Source organism: Chenopodium album, chromosome 22 (assembly GCF_948465745.1).
Source record: "Chenopodium album chromosome 22, dcCheAlbu1.1, whole genome shotgun sequence".
NCBI lineage: Eukaryota > Viridiplantae > Streptophyta > Magnoliopsida > Caryophyllales > Amaranthaceae > Chenopodium > Chenopodium album.
In genome coordinates, this window is record NC_137855.1 from 12,956,086 (window position 1) to 12,979,215 (window position 23,130).

General features: G+C 39.8%; 1 protein-coding gene across 1 annotated transcript; it reads left to right on the plus strand.

Annotated features, from left to right (window-relative positions):
- The first annotated feature begins 427 nt into the window (after window positions 1–427).
- Window positions 428–16,284, plus strand: LOC145605479 (protein EMBRYO SAC DEVELOPMENT ARREST 30-like). Its single transcript, XM_081661538.1, has 10 exons — window positions 428–735; window positions 880–964; window positions 1,554–1,621; window positions 1,743–1,831; window positions 1,949–2,192; window positions 8,572–8,684; window positions 9,110–9,200; window positions 9,829–9,957; window positions 14,338–14,891; window positions 15,300–16,284. The coding sequence occupies exons 1-10, from the start codon at window positions 571–573 to the stop codon at window positions 15,706–15,708; spliced, it is 1,947 nt and encodes a 648-aa protein (XP_081517664.1). The 5' UTR covers window positions 428–570; the 3' UTR covers window positions 15,709–16,284.
- The last annotated feature ends 6,846 nt before the right edge of the window (window positions 16,285–23,130 follow it).

Below are 23,130 nucleotides of genomic sequence, written 5' to 3' on the forward strand. Positions count from 1 at the left end.
ACTAAAACAAAATGTTATCCTGTAAAAAATAACTTGCCAAATTTTTTAAAAGATTACCCAAAGATTTTACACTATTTTGTTTTAATATAATCTATGAAATACGAGTACTTATTTAGAGAACCCTATTATTAATGCAAACTTAGAACCAAATCCCGAATATATCCTTCACCTTTATAACTCTTTTCGCCCCAAAAGAAAACATACGAACTCAAAGTAGCTCTCCCCATCCATCCATAGTTTCATTTATTGCTGAAATTTGAATGCCCACAGCTCGCAGCACATTCACAATTCACGAGTGTATTGTGTTTGTATATTCATGTATACCCTTTTCTCTTAAATTTTAATCTGTTGCTTACAAACCCAGTCATCTAAAACAGTGATTAATTAGTCAAATCAAATCTTCCAGAAAAATTAACATTAACAATTCAAGAATATTGCTTTCTTCTTTGCTTCCTTCCACACTCTGAAAGAGAGAGAGAGAGTCGGCAAGAAAAACATCGACACACTCCCACAAACACTCTCTCTCTTCACTCAAATGTTTTTACAGATCTCAAATTTGAGAAAATAATTATGATATTCAGATCCAAAATCAAATGGGCTGCTTTAGGAGGATTGATCTTATCCATTGTTTCATTAGTTGTTCATTTATTTCTTGCCAAATATTCTACTGTTGATATTGTTCATTCTGCTACTTTCACTGTTTCTCCTGATGATTTATCTGTTGGGGTTGGCCCGGTAAGATCGTTTTTCTTGCTTTGAAACTTAATTATGGGTTTTTAATTTTGGATAATTTTTAATGTTCTTGCATTAGAATTAGTTTATAATTGATGGGTATTATGAAAAAAAATTAATTTTGATGATTTTTTTTTATTGATGCAGGTTTTGGGGTACAAGAAATTGTGGGCAAATGTGAGATTTCTTCAGTCATTACAGCCTTATTCTAATCCTAGAACTTCATTTCCTGGTAAAGTATTTTGATGGGCATTTTATTTTGTATTTGTTTGAGTTGATGTGAAGAAGTTTCGAATATGTTGCTCAAGTGGTTCTTCAGATTTTGGTAGCATTTGGTATTTTTGGTGTTATTCATGCTATAATTAATGGTCTATTTTTATGGGCAAGTGTCGAATTTTGTATATCATGTAAAGGAATTCATAGTTTGATATGCACTAATTATTGTTTTTATCTATGCACTTATTAGTGGCCTTTTTTCGTGGGCAAATGTCGAATTTTGTATATATGTAAAGGAATTCATAGTTTGACATGCACTAATTATTGTTTTTATCTATCCACTAATTAGTGACCTTTTTTCGTGGGCAAATGTCGAATTTTGTATAATATGTAAAGGAATTTATAGTTTGATATACGCTAATTATTGTTCGTTTCTATGCACTACTTATTGTTATTGATGATGATGAACATTTCTTTCCCATTGTGAATTTTTTTTGGAAGGGTTTGGTTACTACATTTGCCACTTCCCTCTAATGTGAAACTTTCTGCATTCAATTTCTTAAATTTTATATTGATCTTAAAATATCTTTAATTTCTTGTTGTAGAGCCTGTACGAAGCAATGGTTTTATATATGCGAAAATATTTGGTGGATTTGAGAAGATAAGAAATTCGGTATACATTGTTGAAGTTTTCTAGTATTCTTGGGCTGCATTTTTTTTCTTACAGATATTATGGTATTTAGTACATTTTCTCGACCTTTTCTTCTAAGGTTTATATGTTTTTTGTTTGCAAGATTGCTGATCTTGTTGCCGTAGCTAGACTTTTGAATGCGACTTTGGTCATCCCAGAGATTCAAGAAAGTCTCCAGTCTAAAGGCATCAGGTTCTCACTTATTTTGTCTTTTAGTTTCGTTAGTTTCCTTGCTAAATATGGTGATGCCTACAGTTTCATCAAGCAATCCAAATGATGAAAATATTTTTTTGTTGCATGTTGTTCCAGCTCAAAGTACAGTAGCTTTTCTTACATATACAATGAGGAGCAGTTCCTAGCAGCTTTGCAAAATGATATTAAAATTGTAAAAACCTTGCCTTCTAAGTTGAAAGAAGCTAGAAAGAAGAAACAGTTTCCAACTTTTAAGCCTACACGGTCTGCCTTGGCAAGTTACTATACTACAGAAGTTTTACCAGTGTTGAAAAAAACAAAGGTTATTGGCTTAGTGTTATATGATGGCGGATGTTTACAGGTATTGTTTTCTCCTTACTTTAGTATCTTGTATTCCTGTTACTTGCTAGTGGCATCTTGCTCACTATGATTGGTATTGATGCTACTGGATGGAAAATATGAATTTCAGTGGTAGCATGTAATTAATTGAGCGCATAATACAGTGTGTACTGTGTATTTGGTCTTTAAATGACTTTGTTCTTTCAATGCAATGTATGACTTCCTATGCTAGATAAAAGAACTTTAGCCTCTTACAATGAACATTGTAATGTAGATCATTTTTGAATTACATTGTTGCAATATTCCCCTTTCCTGTGTAACACTCTAGTGGTTACTTACTTGTATTAATATTAAGTTATGCAATAAAGATGTGATTTTTGAGGAAAATGGGCAGCTCTTTGATTAATATGAAAATGGCAGTAACAAGACAAGGGTAGCTTGAGGCTACTAATCTCTGATTTTAGTACCTTTAGGGCACCACTCTCTAGCCTATGAATTACTATGATCTTGCCTACCTAGCACATCCCACTCTCCCTTTCTTATATATACATAATCTGCCAAAAAAGAGAAAACAACAAAAGTTGTTATGGCAGCTGTCAAGGCTCCCCCCTGATTGGATGATGCTGCTGTGCTTGGTGACTGCCCTGTGCTTGCTGTGCATTTCCTGACATTCCATTTTGCTGCTGCTGACCCCTCCTTCTCCTTCTAGAATAGGTAATCCAATCATGACCCTTGTTGAGCATTGAGTCCGTTACATTCCCTCCTCCTAGAAGACTCACCTTGTCCTCAAGGTGGAAGGAAGGAAAACGCTCGTTTAAGAGAGAAGCTTCTTCCCAAGTGGCTTCCATCACGGGCAAATGTTCCCACTTAACCAACACCTCCAGATGAGAAGGAGAGCTGCTGGATTTTCTGACAGCCAGCACCTGCTCTGGTTCTGCCAGCAGCTCCAGCTCTGCTGTCAGCTGGGGTGGTATGGTGGGGCTCACTTCTTGGCTGCCAAGTGCCTTCTTCAATTGGGAGACATGGAACACAGGGTGTACGCGACAAGAGTCAGGCAAACTCAGCTTATAGGCCACATTTCCCACGCGTTGCTCCACCAGAAATGGCCCGTAAAAACGCGGAGAGAGCTTCTCGTTAGGTCTCTTAGCAAGAGATTTTTGTCTATATGGCTGTAGCTTAAGGTAGACATAATCTCCCACTTGAAATTCGACCTCTCGTCTCTTCAAATCAGCATTTGCCTTCATTCTTTGCTGTGCACGAAGCAAGTTCATCTTCAGGTCTTCAAGCACCCAGTCCCTTTCTTGTAGCCAAACCTCCAAGCTATCCACCGGAGTTTGACCCTTCCCCACCTTAATTAGCTTCGGAGGATCCCTTCCATAGACCACTCGAAATGGGGTAAACCCGATTGATTCATGATGAGCGGTGTTATAAGCAAATTCAGCCCAATGCAACCACTTTCCCCAAGATTTCGGCTGTCCATTCACGAAGCACCTTAGATAAGTTTCCAAGGTCTTATTGACTATTTCCGTTTGACCATCGGTTTGTGGGTGATATGAGGTGCTTCTCTTGAGGTCCGTGCCTTGTAGCTTGAACAACTCTCGCCAAAAAATACTCATGAAAATGCGATCCCGATCCGAGACTATGGAACTAGGAAACCCATGAAGCTTGACTACTTCCTTCACAAAAATGGCAGCTATAGTGGCAGCACTATATGGGTGTTTTAGCCCGATAAAATGAGCATACTTGGAGAGTCTATCTACCACAACCAAGATAGAATTCATCCCTATTGACTTGGGTAGGCCCTCAATGAAGTCCATGGAGATGTCCTCCCATATGGCTTCGGGAATGGGTAAGGGTTGCAAGAGTCCCGCGGGTTGCATTTGAGAGTGCTTTGCTTGTTGACAGATGGGGCAGCGTTGCACATGCTCCCCTACATCCTTCCTCATCCCAATCCAATACCACTCCGAAGCAATCCTCAAGTAGGTTTTAGTCTCTCCTTGATGTCCTCCAATAGGGCTATCATGGTACTCTCGCAAGAGCTTGGGAATCAAGGTGGATGACTTTGGAATTGCCACCCTTCCCTTAAACAACAACCTGCCATTCTCCATGGAGTACCCCACATACGGCCCCCCTCCCTGCTGCACTGCTGCTGCTATTTTTCCCAAGAGGTCGTCCTCTTCAATTTCTTTTTCCAGCTCCTCCCACTTAACACCTTGGACAGAGACCATGGCTGCCATTTCCAACTCCGAACCACCCCTCCTAGAGAGGGCATCCGCCACTCTATTGCTAGCCCCCGGCTTAAATTGAATTTCAAAGTCGAAACCCAACAGTTTGCGCACCCACTTTTGATAATCTCCTCCCACTTCCCTTTGCTCCATCAAATATTTCAAACTTTGTTGATCCGTCCTCACCACAAAATGACGGCCTAAGAGATAGTGGCGCCACTTAACAATGGCTAAGCAAATCGCCATTAGTTCCTTCTCATAGGTGGCCTTTGCTTGCGATTTAGGGCCCAATAACTTGCTGTAAAATGCTATAGGCCTAGAGTCTTGCATTAACACCGCCCCTAAGCCATAGCCCGAGGCATCGGCCTCTACCACAAACAACTTGCTGAAATTTGGCATCGTTAGCACAGGGGCAGCCACCATAGCAGCCTTGAGCTGATCAAATGCCTTGGTTGCTTCGGTTGACCACCCAAAATTATCTTTCTTAAGTTGTTCGGTCAAGGGTCTAGCTATTTGAGCATACCCCTTAATGAACTTCCGGTAGTAGCCGGTTAACCCCAAAAAACCCCGCAACTCCTTCAAATTTCTCGGAGTAGGCCACTCCACCATGGCCTTGACTTTTTCCATGTCCACCGCCACCCCACTGTTGGACACCACGTGCCCCAAATAAGCTACTTGCTGCTGCCCAAACTCGCATTTCTTGAAATTCACCACCAAGTGATGTTCCTTGAGTAACCCTAACACCACCCTCATGTGCTCACGATGACTCTCTATGTCGGGGCTATAAATCAAGATGTCATCGAAGAAAACCAACACGAATTTCCTCAAGTGTGGTCGGAACACTTCATTCATCAAAGCTTGAAAAGTGGCGGGAGCATTTGTAAGCCCAAAGGGCATTACCAAAAACTCATAGTGGCCCTCATGGGTCCGGAAAGCGGTCTTGGGAGTATCCTCCTCCTTCACCAAGATTTGATGATAGCCCGACTTGAGGTCGAGCTTGGAAAAAATGGCCGCCCCATGTAACTCATCCAAGAGCTCATCGATGATGGGAATGGGGTACTTGTCCGGAATTGTTTCCCGATTCAAGGCACGAGAGTCTACACAAAAACGTCACGAGCCATCTTTTTTTTTAACCAACAAAACCGGGCTTGAAAAGGGGCTCACCGAAGGCTTGATGATTCCGGCCATCAACATCTCCCTAATCATCCTTTCAATCTCATCTTTTTGAAATTGGGGGTACCGGTAGGGTCTTACACTCACCGGATTGCTCCCCTCTTTCAACACAATTGAGTGTTCATGTCCCCTCTTCGGTGGTAATCCTTTAGGTTCAGCAAAAACACTCCGGTATTCCTCCATTACCTCCCTTAACCACGGGGGTGGTGCTGCCACCAGTGGCTCGGTTCCTCCTGCCCTCGGTTTTATCTCCACGTGGTTGATTTCTACCCATAAGCCCTCCCCTTCATGTCTTAAAGCCCTCAACATGGCCCTAAGCGACACCTTAGAGTGCTCTAGCGCGGGATTGCCCACCAAGGTCACCCTCCGTTCACCCATCATAAAACTCATGATATGTGTCCTCCAATTATGCGTGACCGAACCCAACTTCTCCAACCACTCAATTCCCAAAATCATGTCAGCACTCCCCAATTTCAGAGGCAGGAAGTTTTCCACCACCACAAATGTACATCTCCCTTTTCCCCCAATTACATCACCATTCCCAAGAGATACTCCAAATTCGCGGTCCCCGCTCACCGGAATACCCACCTCCGCCACTAGAACCTCTGACACGAAGTTATGTGTGGCACCGGGGTCCACCAATACCACCACCGACTTCGGACCGACCCTCCCCTCCAATTTCATGGTTTTCGGCCTCGAAATTCCCACCAAAGAGCAGAGGGTGGCTCCGGCCACCACCTCGTCGTCGCTGGAGTCTAGTTCAGGTGGTTTGGACGGCCCAGCACCGTCGTCTTCTTCGCCGCCGAGCAGCAGCACACTAAGCTCGCGATTCTTGCAGCGGTGGCCCACGCTCCAACGCTCATCGCACCTAAAGCAAAGGCCCCTGGCCTTGCGTTCTTGGTGCTCGAAATCCGTCAGTCGCCGCGGCTCCCCGGATCGCGCCGTTGAACTGGCGGTAGATCGGGGAAGATTAACGGAGCCCTGAGACTCCGGGGTGATGATCGGGGCTTTTGGCCATCCCTTGAAGGTTGTGGCTTGTTGAGCAGGGGTTCCAAAGGTGTTAATGAGGCCAGATCCGACGGGTGATTTGGATCCAGATGACTCAGCTGCGCTGGTAGTGGGTCGACCCGATCCGAAGTAACCGGGTGGTTTCCTAAACCCGCCGACCCGATTTCTCTCTTCGACCCGACCCGCAATCTCCATGGCTTGTTCTAGGTTAAACGGATTCATGAGTCTGACGTCAGCCTTAATGTCGTCTTTAAGTCCTTGTATAAAATGACCCATCATAATTGTTTCGGGAATATCTTCCAACGGCGCTGAAAGTTCGATGAATTTCTTCCGATACTCCATGACCGTCGTCTCCTGGCTTGCGGCGAGCCACTGCTCGTGTAAACTTCCGGCGTGAGTTGGCCGGAATTGACGCAAGACCCGCGCCTTCAGGCTCTCCCACGTAGCAATAGGCCTCCTTCGATTTTCCCACTGAAACCACCTAAGCGCGTCCCCCTCCAACGCCGAGACGGCCGCCTGCATTTTCTGTTCCTCCGTGAGATGGTAGTGGAGAAAATATTTCTCCCCTTTTAAGATCCACCCATCCGGGTCCATGCCTTCGAATATGGGCATATCAAGCTTCCTCGGCTTCCAATGGTAATCACCACCGCCGTTCAGGTGGCGATTCTCATGGTTATAGCCTGGCCCCTGTTCGTGATGCCTCTGACTCACCAAATTTCGCAGCTCTTCAAAGAACTGTGCTTGTGTGGTGGCATTCGCAGCGGTCTGAGCTTCCTGCTGCTGCCGGAGTAGCTCAATTTGATTATCTAGCTTCTCATTGGCCTCACTCAAGGTTTTCTTAAGTGTCTCTTCCTGTGTTTTCATTGCCGTTTCCAGGGCTTGCAATCGAGTTTGAACTCCAGCCATTTGCTCATCCAGGTTATCACACCTCTGTGTTGCAGATGTGACCATTTTTTTTTTTTTTTTTTTTTTTTTTTTTTTTTTTTTTTTTTTTGAAAGCAGAGTACGGAGTGGTGGTTTCTGGCGCCGGTGGTCGCAGGACCGCCGCTCTGATACCACTTGTAACACTCTAGTGGTTACTTACTTGTATTAATATTAAGTTATGCAATAAAGATGTGATTTTTGAGGAAAATGGGCAGCTCTTTGATTAATATGAAAATGGCAGTAACAAGACAAGGGTAGCTTGAGGCTACTAATCTCTGATTTTAGTACCTTTAGGGCACCACTCTCTAGCCTATGAATTACTATGATCTTGCCTACCTAGCACATCCCACTCTCCCTTTCTTATATATACATAATCTGCCAAAAAAGAGAAAACAACAAAAGTTGTTATGGCAGCTGTCAAGGCTCCCCCCTGATTGGATGATGCTGCTGTGCTTGGTGACTGCCCTGTGCTTGCTGTGCATTTCCTGACATTCCATTTTGCTGCTGCTGACCCCTCCTTCTCCTTCTAGAATAGGTAATCCAATCATGACCCTTGTTGAGCATTGAGTCCGTTACATCCTGTTTCTCTTTAACAAGTTTTGATTCATGGATTGTGGGAGACCTCAGTTTGATTTTTCTTTTAAAAAGTCGGGAGAGATTTGTCCAACACTCAAGTCAATAGATTCACTTGGGCCTATACAGAATGGAAATTCTATTGCAAACTTCAACAATCTTAACTGCGTGATTATCTCTATTGTTTGTTTACACTTTCAAATGTAAAAATATTTGTCTTGTTTGTTATCTTATCCTTATTACTTATGTGTTCTGTTATATGCCTACTCCTGTTTTAGTGTTTTATTTGGATGGTTAAGCAGTAATGATAATGCATTGATTCGAAGAAGACTAAGGAAGTCCTGTGTGTATAGTTGTAACCTGTGCAATTATGAATTGTATATAGAACTAATTGCTAATCAACAAAAACATGGTGTCAGCCTATCTAATTCAATGCAGTATATCAGATTGGTTCAAAGACTTGTTTTATGAACTTTTTGCTCATGGTTATTCCTCCAGGATGACCTTATTCCTAGCTTGGCGGAGTATCAAAGGCTTAGGTGTAGGGTTGCTTATCATGCACTGCACTTTAGAGCGGAAATTCTGGCACTTGGGCATGAAATTGTGAAGAGGTAAATAATGCATGTATAGATAGCCACCATTTCGTAGCAACATCGAAAGTGATGTAATTGGAAAAAAGTTATAATTATCGGCATTTGTTAATGGTTAATTTAGTATCTGAACTGAGTAATTGAGAAAATAAATTTATCCTAGCTCAGTGCAATGCCTGATTGGATTGGTTTTGGATCTTATGCTGTTGATAATGGAAGAGAGAGTAACATGTATCAAAGATTTTGCCTTCACCTCTGATTCCTTTAGATGTTCAGCCCCTTCAGCTGAGAAGAGAATACTTCTTGAATGCTTTCTGATGAATTGGTTCATGTTTAAAGTATTTTCTGGTTTTAGAGAATGATAAAAATTCCATGATTGCAAATTGTTACTCTATTGCATCAATAGTTACAAAACATATGATCTAAAGAGTGCTTTTTCTATTCAGGTTAAGGGCTTCTGGCCAACCGTACATTGCTTATCATCCGGGGCTTGTGAGAGATGCATTAGCTTATCATGGTTGTGCAGAGCTTTTTCAGGTTTACTTTTACAGACTCACTTTTTGAGTTTTAAATTCTAATTTGTAAAGAGAATAACTTGTGATGAAAGGTGCTCGTTGATGCCTTCAACTCCTGTGAGATGGGGTAGGAATTGCTGTATAGTAATGACGTGCATCAGGATATCCACAAGATTATATATTATTGATTATGTATTATTGCACCTGGTGGCTATCAGGTTATGTACCTCTAGATGTTTGGATTTGTGTATAGAAAGAATCTATGAAGGGCTTTAATATAGAGGACGAGTAAGTCAATGCATGTCTATGCATCAGCTTTACCTTTTCTGTTATATAATGGGCATAGGCTATTAGGTTATGTACCTCCACATTATTCAAGTCTTCATGAAAAGGGTGATGGATTGGTCCATATAGAATTTGAAATTCTTGTTTGTCAAAGGTTTTAGATGACAAATCAAATTGTTGAAGATTGAAAATGCTGCTAGCTTTTTCCTCTAGTTGGATTATGCATATGCATAGGACTAAGTAGCAACATAACATGCTCCTCAGTAAGAAAAGTATTTAGGCCACCTCGTTTGGTTGTGGAACAATTTTTTATTCCATTACAAGGTTAATTGTTATTATGTGCTGACTATTACTCTGCATTTCAGGATATTCATACTGAACTCATACAGTATAGGAGAGGACAGATGATCAAGCAACGCATTATCAGAGAAGAGCTAAGTGTTGATTCACATGCTCGTAAGATAAATGGCTCTTGCCCCCTTATGCCTGAAGAGGTATTTATCAGATTAATATCTGTATTTATCTGTATTATTTAGTCCACTCTTGACACAAAAGGGCTCAACTCCTGCACAGAATTGTGTGTGTGTGTGTATGTGTGTTTTTTTTTTTTTCCTTTTGGGAGGGGGGGGGGGGGGGGGGTCGGAAATACACAGTGAATGAGATTTTTTTATTCTGGTTGATCTTATTGTTACAATATATGAAACATAAACCTGTTGCAGCCTACTTATCATGTAACCAATGTTTTCCTGATCTCATCTTAATTATATGTAACAAGAAAATTGTTTCTGGAATTTCATATGAAACCTGAACTAAGAGCTTATTTTTGCTGCACATCTCTGGTTTCTCAGTACCTTTGAGATTTTTATTTTCATAAACAGTGTCTTCTGTGACTTTGACCTGTTCCAGCTGTGAGAAAAGTTTATTAGAACATATCACTGTGTTGATCCTTATTAAAAGACAGTTGTTTCAAATTTTTTATTGATGGAAACAAGAGACTGAAATCCTATGATGTGTAGAAAGCTTTAAAGGCTGTTTTGTCGTTCTGCTATCTTTAACACTAAGATTTGATGCTGAGCTCCACACATTTGAATGATGGACATTGATCTGATTGAGCTTCATTGAGTAAAATCTTTTATACAACATGATTCTCAGCCAAAGGTGGTCTTTGGTTCACCTTCATATGAATTTGAGAATGAGTTTGTATCATTCAAACCCAGTTCTTATGGTATTCAAGATCAGAGGGAGATGTGTAATTAGATTGATTTCGAGGACTCACTCAAGTGCACTTCCTTGCTTCGCTTCACCTTCTTCCCCCCGCGGCCTCCTCAATCCCCCACTCATTCACCGACTCGCACACAAATGAAGATAAATGTTGACTTGCCTTCATTGTCAATGCATTTCAGTAAATCAGAACTTTCAAAAAAGTAAAAGAGATGTCGCTCCTATGATTTTATTTTTCTACTGTGCCCTTTTTATTTCTTCCATGTCTCCAGAACCTCTGTCTATACACCTACCATCCCTTCCCTAGCACCCCCTTTGGCCATGCCACTTAACACCAACAAGGACTCTTCAGTGGCAATAGCTACCTTCACGCAACACCATCACTATGCCACATACCACACCACCCTGCCCTGAATATGTAGAACAAAAACCGAGATGGATCATGGATGAGAAAGTGAGATATAGAAGTAGAGGAAGTGAGGAACAGAGGATAACGGTAAATAAGTTATTTCTTTATTGTTATCCCTAAAATTTCTGTTAAACCAATGAAGGTAATAAAATTCCTCCATCTCCCTTTCCTTCATTTCAATCAACCTCCTAATTTGCTATCCAGATGAAACTGATCTCTCCCTTTCCCTCCTAAACCTTCTATCTAAAAAAAGCTATTATTGTGTAATAGTTTGGAAAAAAAAATCAGGTTCTGGGAGAGATCATTGTTGAGAAGAGGATGTGAGCTTGTTGGAGGCATGGTGTTGCAGGGGCTGGATGGAGAGATATGATTCATATGAGAGAAAGACATCAGAAGAGAAAGAAGATTGGATTCTGTTGGCATGTGATTAGGTGCCATTGTGTAATGAGATGGGAGCATGTGGCTTGTTGGGGGCATGGCTGGGTTTGTGGGAAATTAATTAGAGGGACTGGAAGAGGGGAATAAAACAGGACCACATGAAAACTTTAAAGCCTTTATTGGGCTCCTCCTGGAGCATGTTGATTATCTTTGTTAAAACTTCAGTATAGTAGTACTTTTTGGAAACTAATGGATATATTGCAGTGAATTGATTTTTAGAAGGAAAATTCTTCTTGATACTCCACCCCTTGTTAGAGAAGGGTGTCTCTACCTACCAAGATACGGAAGTACTTGCTATCGTGCCCATCACGGTCTCTCTTATCCTATGAACTCTTGTATTACACCTTTCTTAGTAATACTATCATATTCTGTGTAATCTACCTTGTTTACATAAAGTCATAAAGTAATTCTTACCTCCTTTACGTTGGTCTTTACTGAAAAACTCTGTGACTAGCCCACTAACGTCTGTCCCCATTATGTCTGGCACATGAATTAGTGAATTTTGATATGAAATGCTAAGTGTAACTACTAAAGTCTGAGAAGAGGACATTGGTGTCAACCAAGATCTTTATATTAGCTTCAATTGTGTTACAGTATCAGACCAAGCAAGTTTTTAGAATCCTGAACTGTTTCATTCTTATACTTGGCTTCTTGCATGGTGAGGGGAGTGAAAAAAGTTTAGAGGGATAACTAAGAAAGTGGACAAAGATGTGTATTTTGGAGATTGTTTTGGATACATTGAATTAAAAGTTCAAAAAATTCATATTCTTTTTGTTCAGTCACGTTACCTAACTTAAAACCAAATTGCTCTTGGAGTCTTGGATACCTCTGCTCGTCCTAGTGTATACCAAGGTACTACTTCAGACCAGAATTTCCATCTTATTGTTGTGGACTTCCCTAAATAATAAGAAGCACCTTGTGCATATTTTTATTTTACATTTATTGAAGTAGTTGAGGGATTCAAATCAATTCATACATTGCTTAGTTATGGACTGAAATGATGATGTTCCATAAATTTGTAAAAGGCAAATTTGTCAAAAAAAACCTTTTAAATGCACCATTTTGCGAAAAAAAAACCCTTTTAAAAGCTTTATCGTAAAAAAAAACCCGAAGTTAAAAAAAAATTGTTCAAAGAAACCTTCTACCACTAATCCATGTAATTAACCACTAATCTCTCCTAATCACCCCCTAACTCTCACTTAACAGGTTAATAATTATATTAATTTATAAATTACAAAAAAAAAAAAAAAAAATCCATCACCAGCACTCTAACCACCAGCCTAGCCACACTCCTACCTTTCCCCTTCCCCTGGCACCAACTCCCACCACCAGCAACCCAACTCCACCGCAACTCTCCCCCTTCCTTAAACCCGACAACTCACCTAGCCACCATTGATCGATCTCGAAGGTCCATCAATGGCATCATCTTCAAAAGCATCTATCACAACTCTCGATCTGTTGTTCCCCTCTTTCTTGTCCCCCTCGTCAATCCTCCCTTTTCTCCTCCAGTTACCTTTATTCTCTCTATTCCTTCTCGATCTTACCCTCTTAATCAAATCCCTAATCTCCCTCACCTCTGCGTCGCCTCTAATGGCGGAGACGGCGGAGCGGGATCCAACGGCGGTTATGGCGGAGGAAGAGGAGGAAATTGGAACTCGATGTGGTGATGGCAGAACGGAGGAGGAGGTGAGTAGGTGAGTAGGTGAGTTGTCAAGGTTTAGGGAAGGGGGAGGGTTACGTGGAGTTGGGTCGCCGGTGGTGGGAGCTGGTGCCAGGGAAGAGGGAGGATGGGTTGGTGGTTAGAGGGTGGATGGGCTGGTGGTTTGAGTGGTGATTGTGTTTTTTTTTTTTTATTTGTAAATTAATTCAATTATTAAATAGTTAATTAAGAATTAGAGAGTAATTAGAAGATATTAGAGATTAATCAAGTGAATTAGTGGTACTAGGTTTTCTTCAACAAAAAATTTTTAACTTCGGGTTTTTTTTTACGATAAAGCTTTTAAAAGGTTTTATTTATTTATTTTTTTTTCAAAATGATGCATTTAAAAGGTTTTTTTTGACAAATTTGCCATAAAAGTAAGAAACATGCTGGAAACTGAAATTGCTATGATTGGTTTAACTTAAAAAGCTTCTCCATCTAAAGTATGTGCCACCGACTCTCCGCTGAGATTACATATTACACAATACTAGAAATATGCTCACAAAATCAATTATCTTAGGACTTCGCCCAAATTCCAAAATGTACTTGGTTGAATGTATCCTTCCTAATCAAGTTGCTCTTGGTGATAAATAGTATGTCAGTATTTGCAAAGCCGAAATGCATTGCCTATTGCATCTCTCACTACCTGAAACCAACATCATTATTGCCTAATAGAAAATAATAACACGCTGTCGCAAATTGGCTATTTTGGACTATGTATATGCATGTCCTTCATCCTTTCCGATAATCTTCTTGACAGTAACCATGAATTGACAGTGCATACTAAAGCTTTGTTTGAGACTTTGTATTTTTTTTAATAATTGGGAAGTTTTGTCTGCTTATCATGGCTGAACTTGGATACTTTTTTTACTTTTGATAATTTTTATTTTGCATGCTTGATTGTTTTTGTAGACATTTAATTACTATTTGCCACATCTATGAATTTGTGCTCCCCTAGGCTCAGACTTTCATCTTTCCACTTTGAGTTGAGTGGTAGTTTTTGGACATATCCTTGCCATTATCTGGAGTCCAGTTATCCATCTGAAATTTGGTTATGGTTCCTTAAGTTCTTTGTTTGTAATGCACTTCAGTTTTGTTGTACTACAGGTAGGTTTGCTGCTTCGAGCCATGGGATATCCTCCGCTCACCAGAATATATGTGGCTGGCTCAGAAATCTTTGGTGGTCAAAGGATACTGATCCCTCTCCGGGCCATGTACACCAACTTGGTAGACCGCACCTCATTGTGCAACAAGCAGGAGTTGTTAAACTTGTTTGGCCCTGAAAAGCCTCTTGAGGATAGTTTTCTTGAAACGCTTCCATCTAAAAGCCCACAGAAGTCCAAAGAAGATTGGGACAAGGCTGGTCCCCGACCTAGGCCCCTTCCTCCTCCTCCTGACAGACCTATTTACCGTCATGAGAAGGAAGGATGGTATGGTTGGGTTGCTGAGAAGGATGTAGAGCCAGATCCCTCACCAACAGATTTGAGGAATCAGGCACATAGACTCTTGTGGGCTGCTATTGATTATATAGTGTCAGTTGAAGCAGATGTTTTTTTTCCTGGTTTTCATAATGACGGCAGTGGATGGCCAGATTTCTCAAATTTGGTTATGGGGCACCGGCTTTATGAAGTTGCAGCATTAAGAACATACAGACCAGATAGGTATTTTTTAACTGAGTACTCTATGATTGCACTTCATGTTTCTAGTATTATTCTGTCTGCCTTTTGCTTTTCTGTTTGGGGAGGACTTATTATCATGGCAAGTAGGCACTACTTCATACTTGATTACTCACCTCATCTATGAATAATGGAATCTTCTTCTGCTCTAAATGCATTTTTTTCAAGGTACCACATTTTCATGTGGTATATTTGTGTGTGTTCTTTTCAGAACTCAGACATTGGAGATATGATGGTAACTTTGTTAAATAAAAAACACGGCTCTTCATGTCAGATGAAGACCAATGCATATCTGTTAAAAATAGATCTAGGAGAAATGAACCCCCTTTAGTTAAAATTGCTTCACTTTATTATATTAAAGTTCTGACAGGAGGCCTAAATTGTGTTCATCAGGAAAATACTGGCAGAACTATTCAATAGCAGCAGTGAGAATCTATACCATCCCAAACGCAGCTGGATTTCTTCAGTGAGAGAGCATTTGAACAAGAGTATTGTTGTGGAGGGCCTTCTAAGAGAATTACAATTGTCAAAACCTGCTTCATTCCTTTCTTACCCCATCCCAGAGTGCTCATGTCAGACATCAAACTCTGCTGAGATTCTTGGTTCAATATACAAAGATATCGACGAGTGCCCTAAATGGATGGAGAAAGGTCTCAAAGTCAGCCAAGAGACACTTTTAAGCGGGAGTGACTCACAAGATGATGATGCTGAATTAGATAAGCAGATGGAACCTGATGAAGACAATTCAACAGAGACAAAACCATCATTGGAACAGGATGAGGAAATGGATCCTGACGACTAGATGTAGTTTTGCAAATATGTCCACATTCTTTTGCATCATTTCCATTGGAAAAACTAAGCAATCTGCTTTCGACAACGTCGATCTCCCTCGGGTGCTAGTTTGGAGAATGCTGATGCACCAAAGGCTAACCAAAGTTATGATGTGTTTTTTAACTGCCCCCATTGTATTGAGGCTGCACTTTGAGGTACTAAAGGCCAGATATCTTCATCAAGTGGTTGCCTCCTTGTCATTGTAAGCATATGCATAACATTCGACGGAAATTTTCTTCAGGAAAGCTGCAAGTTTTGGAAGCTGATCAAATTTTTTTTATTTATTATATTTTTTTTCCCATACTATAAGTTACATTTTTATTTTCTTTTTATAGTTCTAAGTTTTTTGGTAGAAATTTTTATACCTATAGGAAGGGCTAGATTATTGTTCGTTCTGTATATCAAAATGTATTCTATTTTTTACTCACGGCTATTAATAAAAGAATGTATGATTTGTTGAGTTATTACTATTAGTCATTATTTCTTAGAGAAAAATTCTAGCTTAAAGTTTTCCTGCATTTCTTTCGTAGCTGCGTGTATTCTATCATTTGTATTACATATTATAGACGAAATTTGATCACGAGTCTTGAGTACTACCACTCAAGTCTTAAACCACCTAACCTAGTCGATCATCCACAATTTAATCATATAAGTTCACACTATAATCATTTATTTTAATGTCTCTTATTAGATAAAATAAGTTAAAATATCATTTGCGCAAACTAATTTTTTAAATAATCACATTAGTTTGTACTCAATTGCAAACATAAGAGCTCATGAAAAAAGAAAAATCGCAAATAAAGGGAATGGAAGAAAAGTAGAGAATTCCCAAGGGTATTTAGTTGATGATTTGGTTATCATAAGACAATTTTGTAATTATTTCATAAAACTAATTTTTGTCAACATAACAAATTCGTAATAAATCAATCATGAATTAATGATAGCGTCCACATTTAATGAAAATTATTCATTTATTTACGAAATTGTCAATGTTTATTGTAAATCAAGTACACAAACTTTGATTTTCTCCACAAAAGTACTCCAACATTGAAAAAATAGACCAAGTTCATAGGAAAGTTCTAGAACCCGTACAAAGACCCGCTCTGTCTAAGCTTCTGTTAATCAGCACTCGTATTTAGAAATAAGGCAGAAATTGAAGAACAATTACAATCTCAAACACAAGAGGTTTTTACCAAATTAAGCTTGGTCTAGTGGTAAGTTTGTCACCTTACAACCAAAAGGTTGTGGGATCAAACCCCACTAGAGGCAATTTGGGGTGGGGATTCCCTTACCCTTCCCCCCCACTCTCAAATTTACAAATTCTTCTATGGACCCTGGTCCACCTATTCTATATGGACCACTCAATTTTACGCGGCCTACTCTATGCAGCTTCACTTTCTTCTCCTCAACCCGCCATTTTCCTTCTTCTTCTTCTTTTTTTTTTTTTTTTTTTTTCCTTCTTTACTTCTCTTTCCCATTTAAATCTGATTCTTTTCTTTTTTTTTTTTTTTTTTTTTGAAAGAAATTTAATCTGATTCTGTTAATTTCTTTCTCTATTATAATATTTTTTACAAATTCTTATTCTTCTCTCTCCTCTGTTCTTTATTTTTTTTCCTTAATTTTTTCCATTGATTTGTTGTACTTAACCTGATGGAGATCGTCGAAATTTCCAAAGAGATCAATCAAGGTTTCTGAATTCATTGTGATCAATATTGATTTAGTTTTTGTATTTGAGATGAATTCGTGGATTTAATCCTTGTTTTAAATTTATTTGAAATTGTTGAAGCTAATCCTATCGATTTCAACCGATTATGATCGATTTCAAGCCATTATGATCGATTAATTGATGTATTTGATTGTTCTCATTAATTTGATCGATTAATTTGATCATTTTATTAATTTGTATTAATTGATTGTTTCAAAATTAGTTATATGTACCACGTCTATACTTTTGAACATTTGGTAAAAAAATCTGAATGATTGCAAATTTTGAACATTTAGTAAAATAATCCGAACTGAACATTGAAAATTTTGAGCATTTACTAAAAATATTTGAACAATTGCAATGTACTGCGCCCATAATTTTGAACATCTAGTAAAATAAATCTGAAAGATTGCAAATTTTGAACATTTAGTAAAAAAATTTGAACTGAACATTAAAATTTTTGAACATTTAGTAAAAGTATCTGAACAAACGCAATGTGCCACGCCTATACTTTTGAACATTTAGTAAAAAAATCTGAACGATTGCAAATTTTGAACATTTAGTAAAAAAAAATCCGAACTGAACATCGAAAATTTTAAACATCTATTAGTAAAAATATCGAAAAAAAATTGCATTTACCATGCCTATACTTTTGAACATATGGTAAAATAATCTGGACGAATGCAAATTTTGAACATTTAGTAAAAATATCCGAACTGAACTTCGAAAATTTTGAACATTTATTAAAAATATATGAACAATCGCAATATATCACGCATTTACTTTTGAACATTTAGTAAAAAAAATCTGAACATCGCAAATTTTAAACATTTAGTAAAAATATCCGAACAATTGCAATGTACCACTGCACGCCTTGAAATTGATTTGATTGGCTTCAACAATTCATCTTCATCTCTACTAGTAGAAAAATGTTTGGGTCTCTAAAAAATGTGAAAAATGTTTTAAATTATATACAAATTGCAAAAATTTAACTAATGAAGAAATTTAGTTAATGGTTGATTGCAAATTCAAAGAATTTTAAAGAAATTTTAAGTTCAGAAATTTTATTTACCTTTCTGCATTGGTTTCTTGCTTTTAATTTCATCCATGGCTATTCTCGAATTTGCAGAGGAGAGAGAAACGAGAGTTTTTCAGCATTTGAAAGAGTAAATGTTTTTTTTTTGGTGCAAAGGAGGGCCAAGCCCAATACAAACTAAAATTAAATAATAAAACGAGGAGTAGTAACTCCTAAATAGTCCTCCCTAAGGGTCTCACGTATTTCGATCGGGGGGTATCAAAATACATGGTTCCCTCAATTCGGACGACACCTACATTAGCCAACCTATCGGCTACTTTATTACCCTCTCTATAACAATGAAAAATACTAATATTACTACCAAAGGAGCTGATGATGTTTCTGCAAACACTCAGCAAGTGGACACATTCTCCACCTAGAAGTTGATCATTTAGAAGAGCTTCAATACAGGCCTTGTTATCCATCTGAAGTACTAGCTTGGTTATGCCTTGCTGTTGTGCTAGTCGAAGTCCCAGTTCCAGAGCTAAAACCTCAGCTCTGTAAGCATTGCAGCGACCAAAGTTTGCAGCAAATCCCCTGATGAAAACACCTCTGCAGTCTCTTAATACCCCTCCTCCACCAGCCAGCCCGGGTGATCCACGTGCTGCAACATCCGTATTCAAGGCAACCCATCCAAATGGGGGGGCTTTCCAGCAAATAAGCACTTCCCTTCTGGCAGAAATGTGGGAGTTAAGCACATCAGATTCATCTTCCCCCATAAATGCCTTCCAAGTTTCTTCAACTTTGGCTTTCAAGTACCCACCAGTGTCAACTGGGATTTCAGCATTTCTACCAAATGTTGCAAAGTTTCGCCATTTCCATATCCACCATAATGTGACAGCAAAAGTAGTCGACCATTTTTCAGAAAAAATCAGGCCATCAGCTTTGAGATTACGAGTGATCCATCTCTGCAAATCTCCCTGGTAAAAAGATGGATAAAATGCAGTCCCACCTACACTTCTCCAGATGCTTCTTGCTATGGGGCAGTCACGAAATAAATGCAGCAGCGTTTCTTCATGATTTTGTGTACATCTCAAGCATCTAGGGTCATCAGTGAGGTGCCTTAGAAGCTTATTAGCATTACAGAGAACCCTGTTGTGCAGCATTAGCCAAAGAAAGACACGGATTCGTTGCTGAACTGGAGCAGTCCATGCTAAGTCCCATTTGGGGTCCTTTTCAATATGCTCATCATTTTTCATTATAGACAGAGCATATTTGATAGAGAAGCCCCCTGTTTTTGATCCTTTCTAGTAGCGGAGATCCCCCAAATTAGAATTTTCCATTACCTTGTGAGCTGCTATGAGTTGAAGGGCATTTGGTGGGAGCAAATCTGCAAAGCTATCCCATTTCCACCCTGCCCCTGGTTCCCAAAGTTCCTCGACAGTTGCTCCATCTAACACTTCAGGAATGTTGCTGATTGTGAGCTCTCGAAGTGGCACCTCAGAAGCCCAGCAATGATCCCAAAAAAGCGTGCGCTTCCCATCTCCAATAGCAACAGCAGACCCCTTTGCAACCCACTTAGCATTTTCTGTAATTCCCCTCCAAACATTCGACATGTTTGAGGATGGTTCAAACATGTCGATATCACACCTTCCCTTACAATACTTGTATCGAAGAACACGAGACCACAAAGAATTTGGCTCCGTAAGCACCCTCCACCCCAACTTTGTAAGGAAAGCCGAATTGGCTTGACGAGCCGATCTAATTCCAATGCCACCCTTATTTCTAGGAAGTTGCAGTGTTTCCCAAGAGATAAGATGAATTCGAGCTCTCTCCTCATCCCCTCCCCAAATGAAACGCCTTGCCTTTCTATCAATATTGTCACATATCAGACGAGGGATCTTTGCTGTCTGCATAGAGTAATTAGCAATAGAAGTAAGAGTGGATTTTGCCAAAGTTATTCTACCCGCAAGTGAGAGATACTTGGTTTTCCACCCCGTAAGCCTCCTGTCAATTTTCTCACAAAGGTGAGCATAGGTTTCCTTTGTGACTCGGCTTGTAATTGTAGGCATCCCTAAGTATAACCCCAAGTCCTGAGTTGACTCCATTCCCAGCACTGCATTGATATCAAGCTGACGTTGTTCTGTCACATTGGAAGAATAATATACTCTTGATTTTTGTAGAGAAACTTTCTGACCCGAAGCTGCACAAAAACGCTCCAAGCAATCTCTGACCACCGTGGCTTGTTCTAGGGAAGCCTCTGCAAATAGAATCAAATCGTCGGCGAAAAATAAATTTGATAGTAGCGGTCCACCTCTACTAGCATAAATTGGTTTCCACCTCCCATTAAAGATTGCCTCCTCAATTACTTGATTTAAACGCTCCATGCAAAGAACGAACAAATATGGTGATAGGGGGTCTCCTTGTCGAATGCCACGAGAGGGAGAGAAAGGTGTCGTCTTTTCCCCATTCCATAGGACTTGCATTGTGGGAGAGGTGACACATTGCATTATCACTTCAATCATCAAATCTGGGAAATTCATCTCTAGGAGGGTATCTCGTATAAAGTTCCACTTGAGGCGATCATACGCCTTTTCGAAGTCGATCTTAATAGTCATATACCCCTTGCCACTCCTTTTTCTCTTCATTGTGTGTAGCACTTCTTGCACAATAACTATATTGTCAGTTATTTGCCGGCCTGGAACAAAACTTGACTGGGATTGCGAAATAACCAAAGGCAGTAAAGGCTTGAGACGATTTACTATAGCCTTAGTGATTATTTTATATGAAACATTGCACAATCCTATGGGTCGGAATTGAGATGGGAGTTCTGGATTATCAATTTTAGGGATGAGAACTAAGTAAGTTTCATTCAAAGAATCAGGTAAGCCTTTACCTTCTAGCACCGAAAGCACCATCTCATATACCTTAGGAGCAACTACCTCCCAATTTTTCTGGTAGAATAGTGCTTGAAAACCATCGGGACCTGGGGCTTTGAGGGACCCCATATCTTTATCACCAGATCAATGTCACTGCGAGTGTAGGGTCTGCTCAGTTTATTTCGATCAGCAATAGACAATACAGTGCAAACCCCCGAAGGGATGTCATATTCACACTCAATACCATCATCAGTGAATAAATTTTGGAAGTAACCTGATACCAAAGTCTTGACTTGCTCCTTATCATGAGTCCATTGACCATCTTGCTGTTTTATTGCCACAATTCTATTCTTCCACCTCCGAACAATAGTACTAAGATGGAAAAACGTTGTGTTCCTATCACCATGTTGCAGCCAATCTACTCTGGCTTTTTGATACCAGAGTAATTCTTCTTGTTGAAGTACTACATCAAGCTCTTTGCGCAATTTCGCTTCCAATTTAATCAACCCCGAGTCACGTCTAGTTGAGAGCGAAGTCTGGACACCATTGATTCGAGCCATCAATCTCCTTTTTTCACGAAAGATGTTGTGAAAAACCTCCCTATTCCAAGATTGAAGGTCTTCAGAGAAAGAGTGCAGCAGAGGAATGAGAGGAGTGTTCGAATCCCATTTATCATGGAGGAACTCAGAAAATTTTTCGTGGGATAACCAAGCAGCTTGGAAGCGAAAGGGACGATCCAAGGAGTCCAAAGGAGCAAACCCATTAGAGGAGATAAGAATAGGGCAGTGATCCGATTGAAGAGCAGGGAGGTGTTTAACTCTAGCCTTGTCAAAGTTTAAACTCCAATCCGAGTTACAGAGAGCACGATCAAGTCTTGCACTTCTCCTAGTTGCAACAGAATTTCCCCTAGCCCAAGTATGAGAAGGTCCCGAGAATTCCACTTCTATGAGTTGGTTGCTTTCCACCCAGTCATTGAATTTCTCACTTCTTCTTCTAGTGACATTACAACTTGAACTACGCTCCCAATTAAACCTTGTTTCATTAAAATCCCCTGCTAGCAACCAGGGTTTGTTGTTGTTTGCAGCAAAATTGGTGAGATCTCTCCAAAGTTCTTGACGTTTGGAAGGGTCGGGCTAGCATAGACTGTAGTAAAATACCAAGGAACCTCTCCCACTCGAGAGATCGTCATAGTAATGTATTGGTTAGATTTTACAACCGGATCGATTGTAACTAACTCGGGTTTCCAATACACCCATATCCCACCACTAAATCCTTGGGCATCTACTCGAACATGACCATTATAGGATAAGATCGAAGCAATTTTCTAGGCTTGATCTCCCCCCATATGTGTCTCAACAAGTGCAAACACACAAGGTTTGTGAATTCTGATAATTTCCTTCAAAACAGATAAGAAATCATTACTTCCTGCACCTTGAGCATTCCAAACCATGCAAGTAATGGGGAATGTATTGAGGTTGAGATTTTGTGTATTATTCATAAAATCAGTAAAGGTTGGATAAATTGCTTCATATGCACTTGAGATGATCCTCAGCAATTGCATAATTTCATGTGGTAACTTCAATGTGATCACTAGCTCTGGTGTTTCCATCCTCGGAGCTAGCCATGAGTGAATCTCCATTATCATCTTGTGTGTCAGGGGGTTTGCTGTGCCTAAGTATGGATCCTCCATCGGATAGTTGGCACATATGATCTTCTCCGGTGGGATTAGCAACATGATTGGTGATGGGATCAGGTGAGACATGGTTGAGTGAGCTAGAAATTTGGCTTAGTGAT

Excerpts from the sequence above, each read along its gene's own strand:
- LOC145605479 (XM_081661538.1), top strand. The coding sequence starts at position 571 with ATGATATTCAGATCCAAAATCAAATGGGCTGCTTTAGGAGGATTGATC. Across the intron at positions 2,193-8,571 it reads ATGATGGCGGATGTTTACAG|GATGACCTTATTCCTAGCTT; the intron begins GTATTGTTTTCT and ends TTATTCCTCCAG. Across the intron at positions 9,958-14,337 it reads GCCCCCTTATGCCTGAAGAG|GTAGGTTTGCTGCTTCGAGC; the intron begins GTATTTATCAGA and ends GTTGTACTACAG.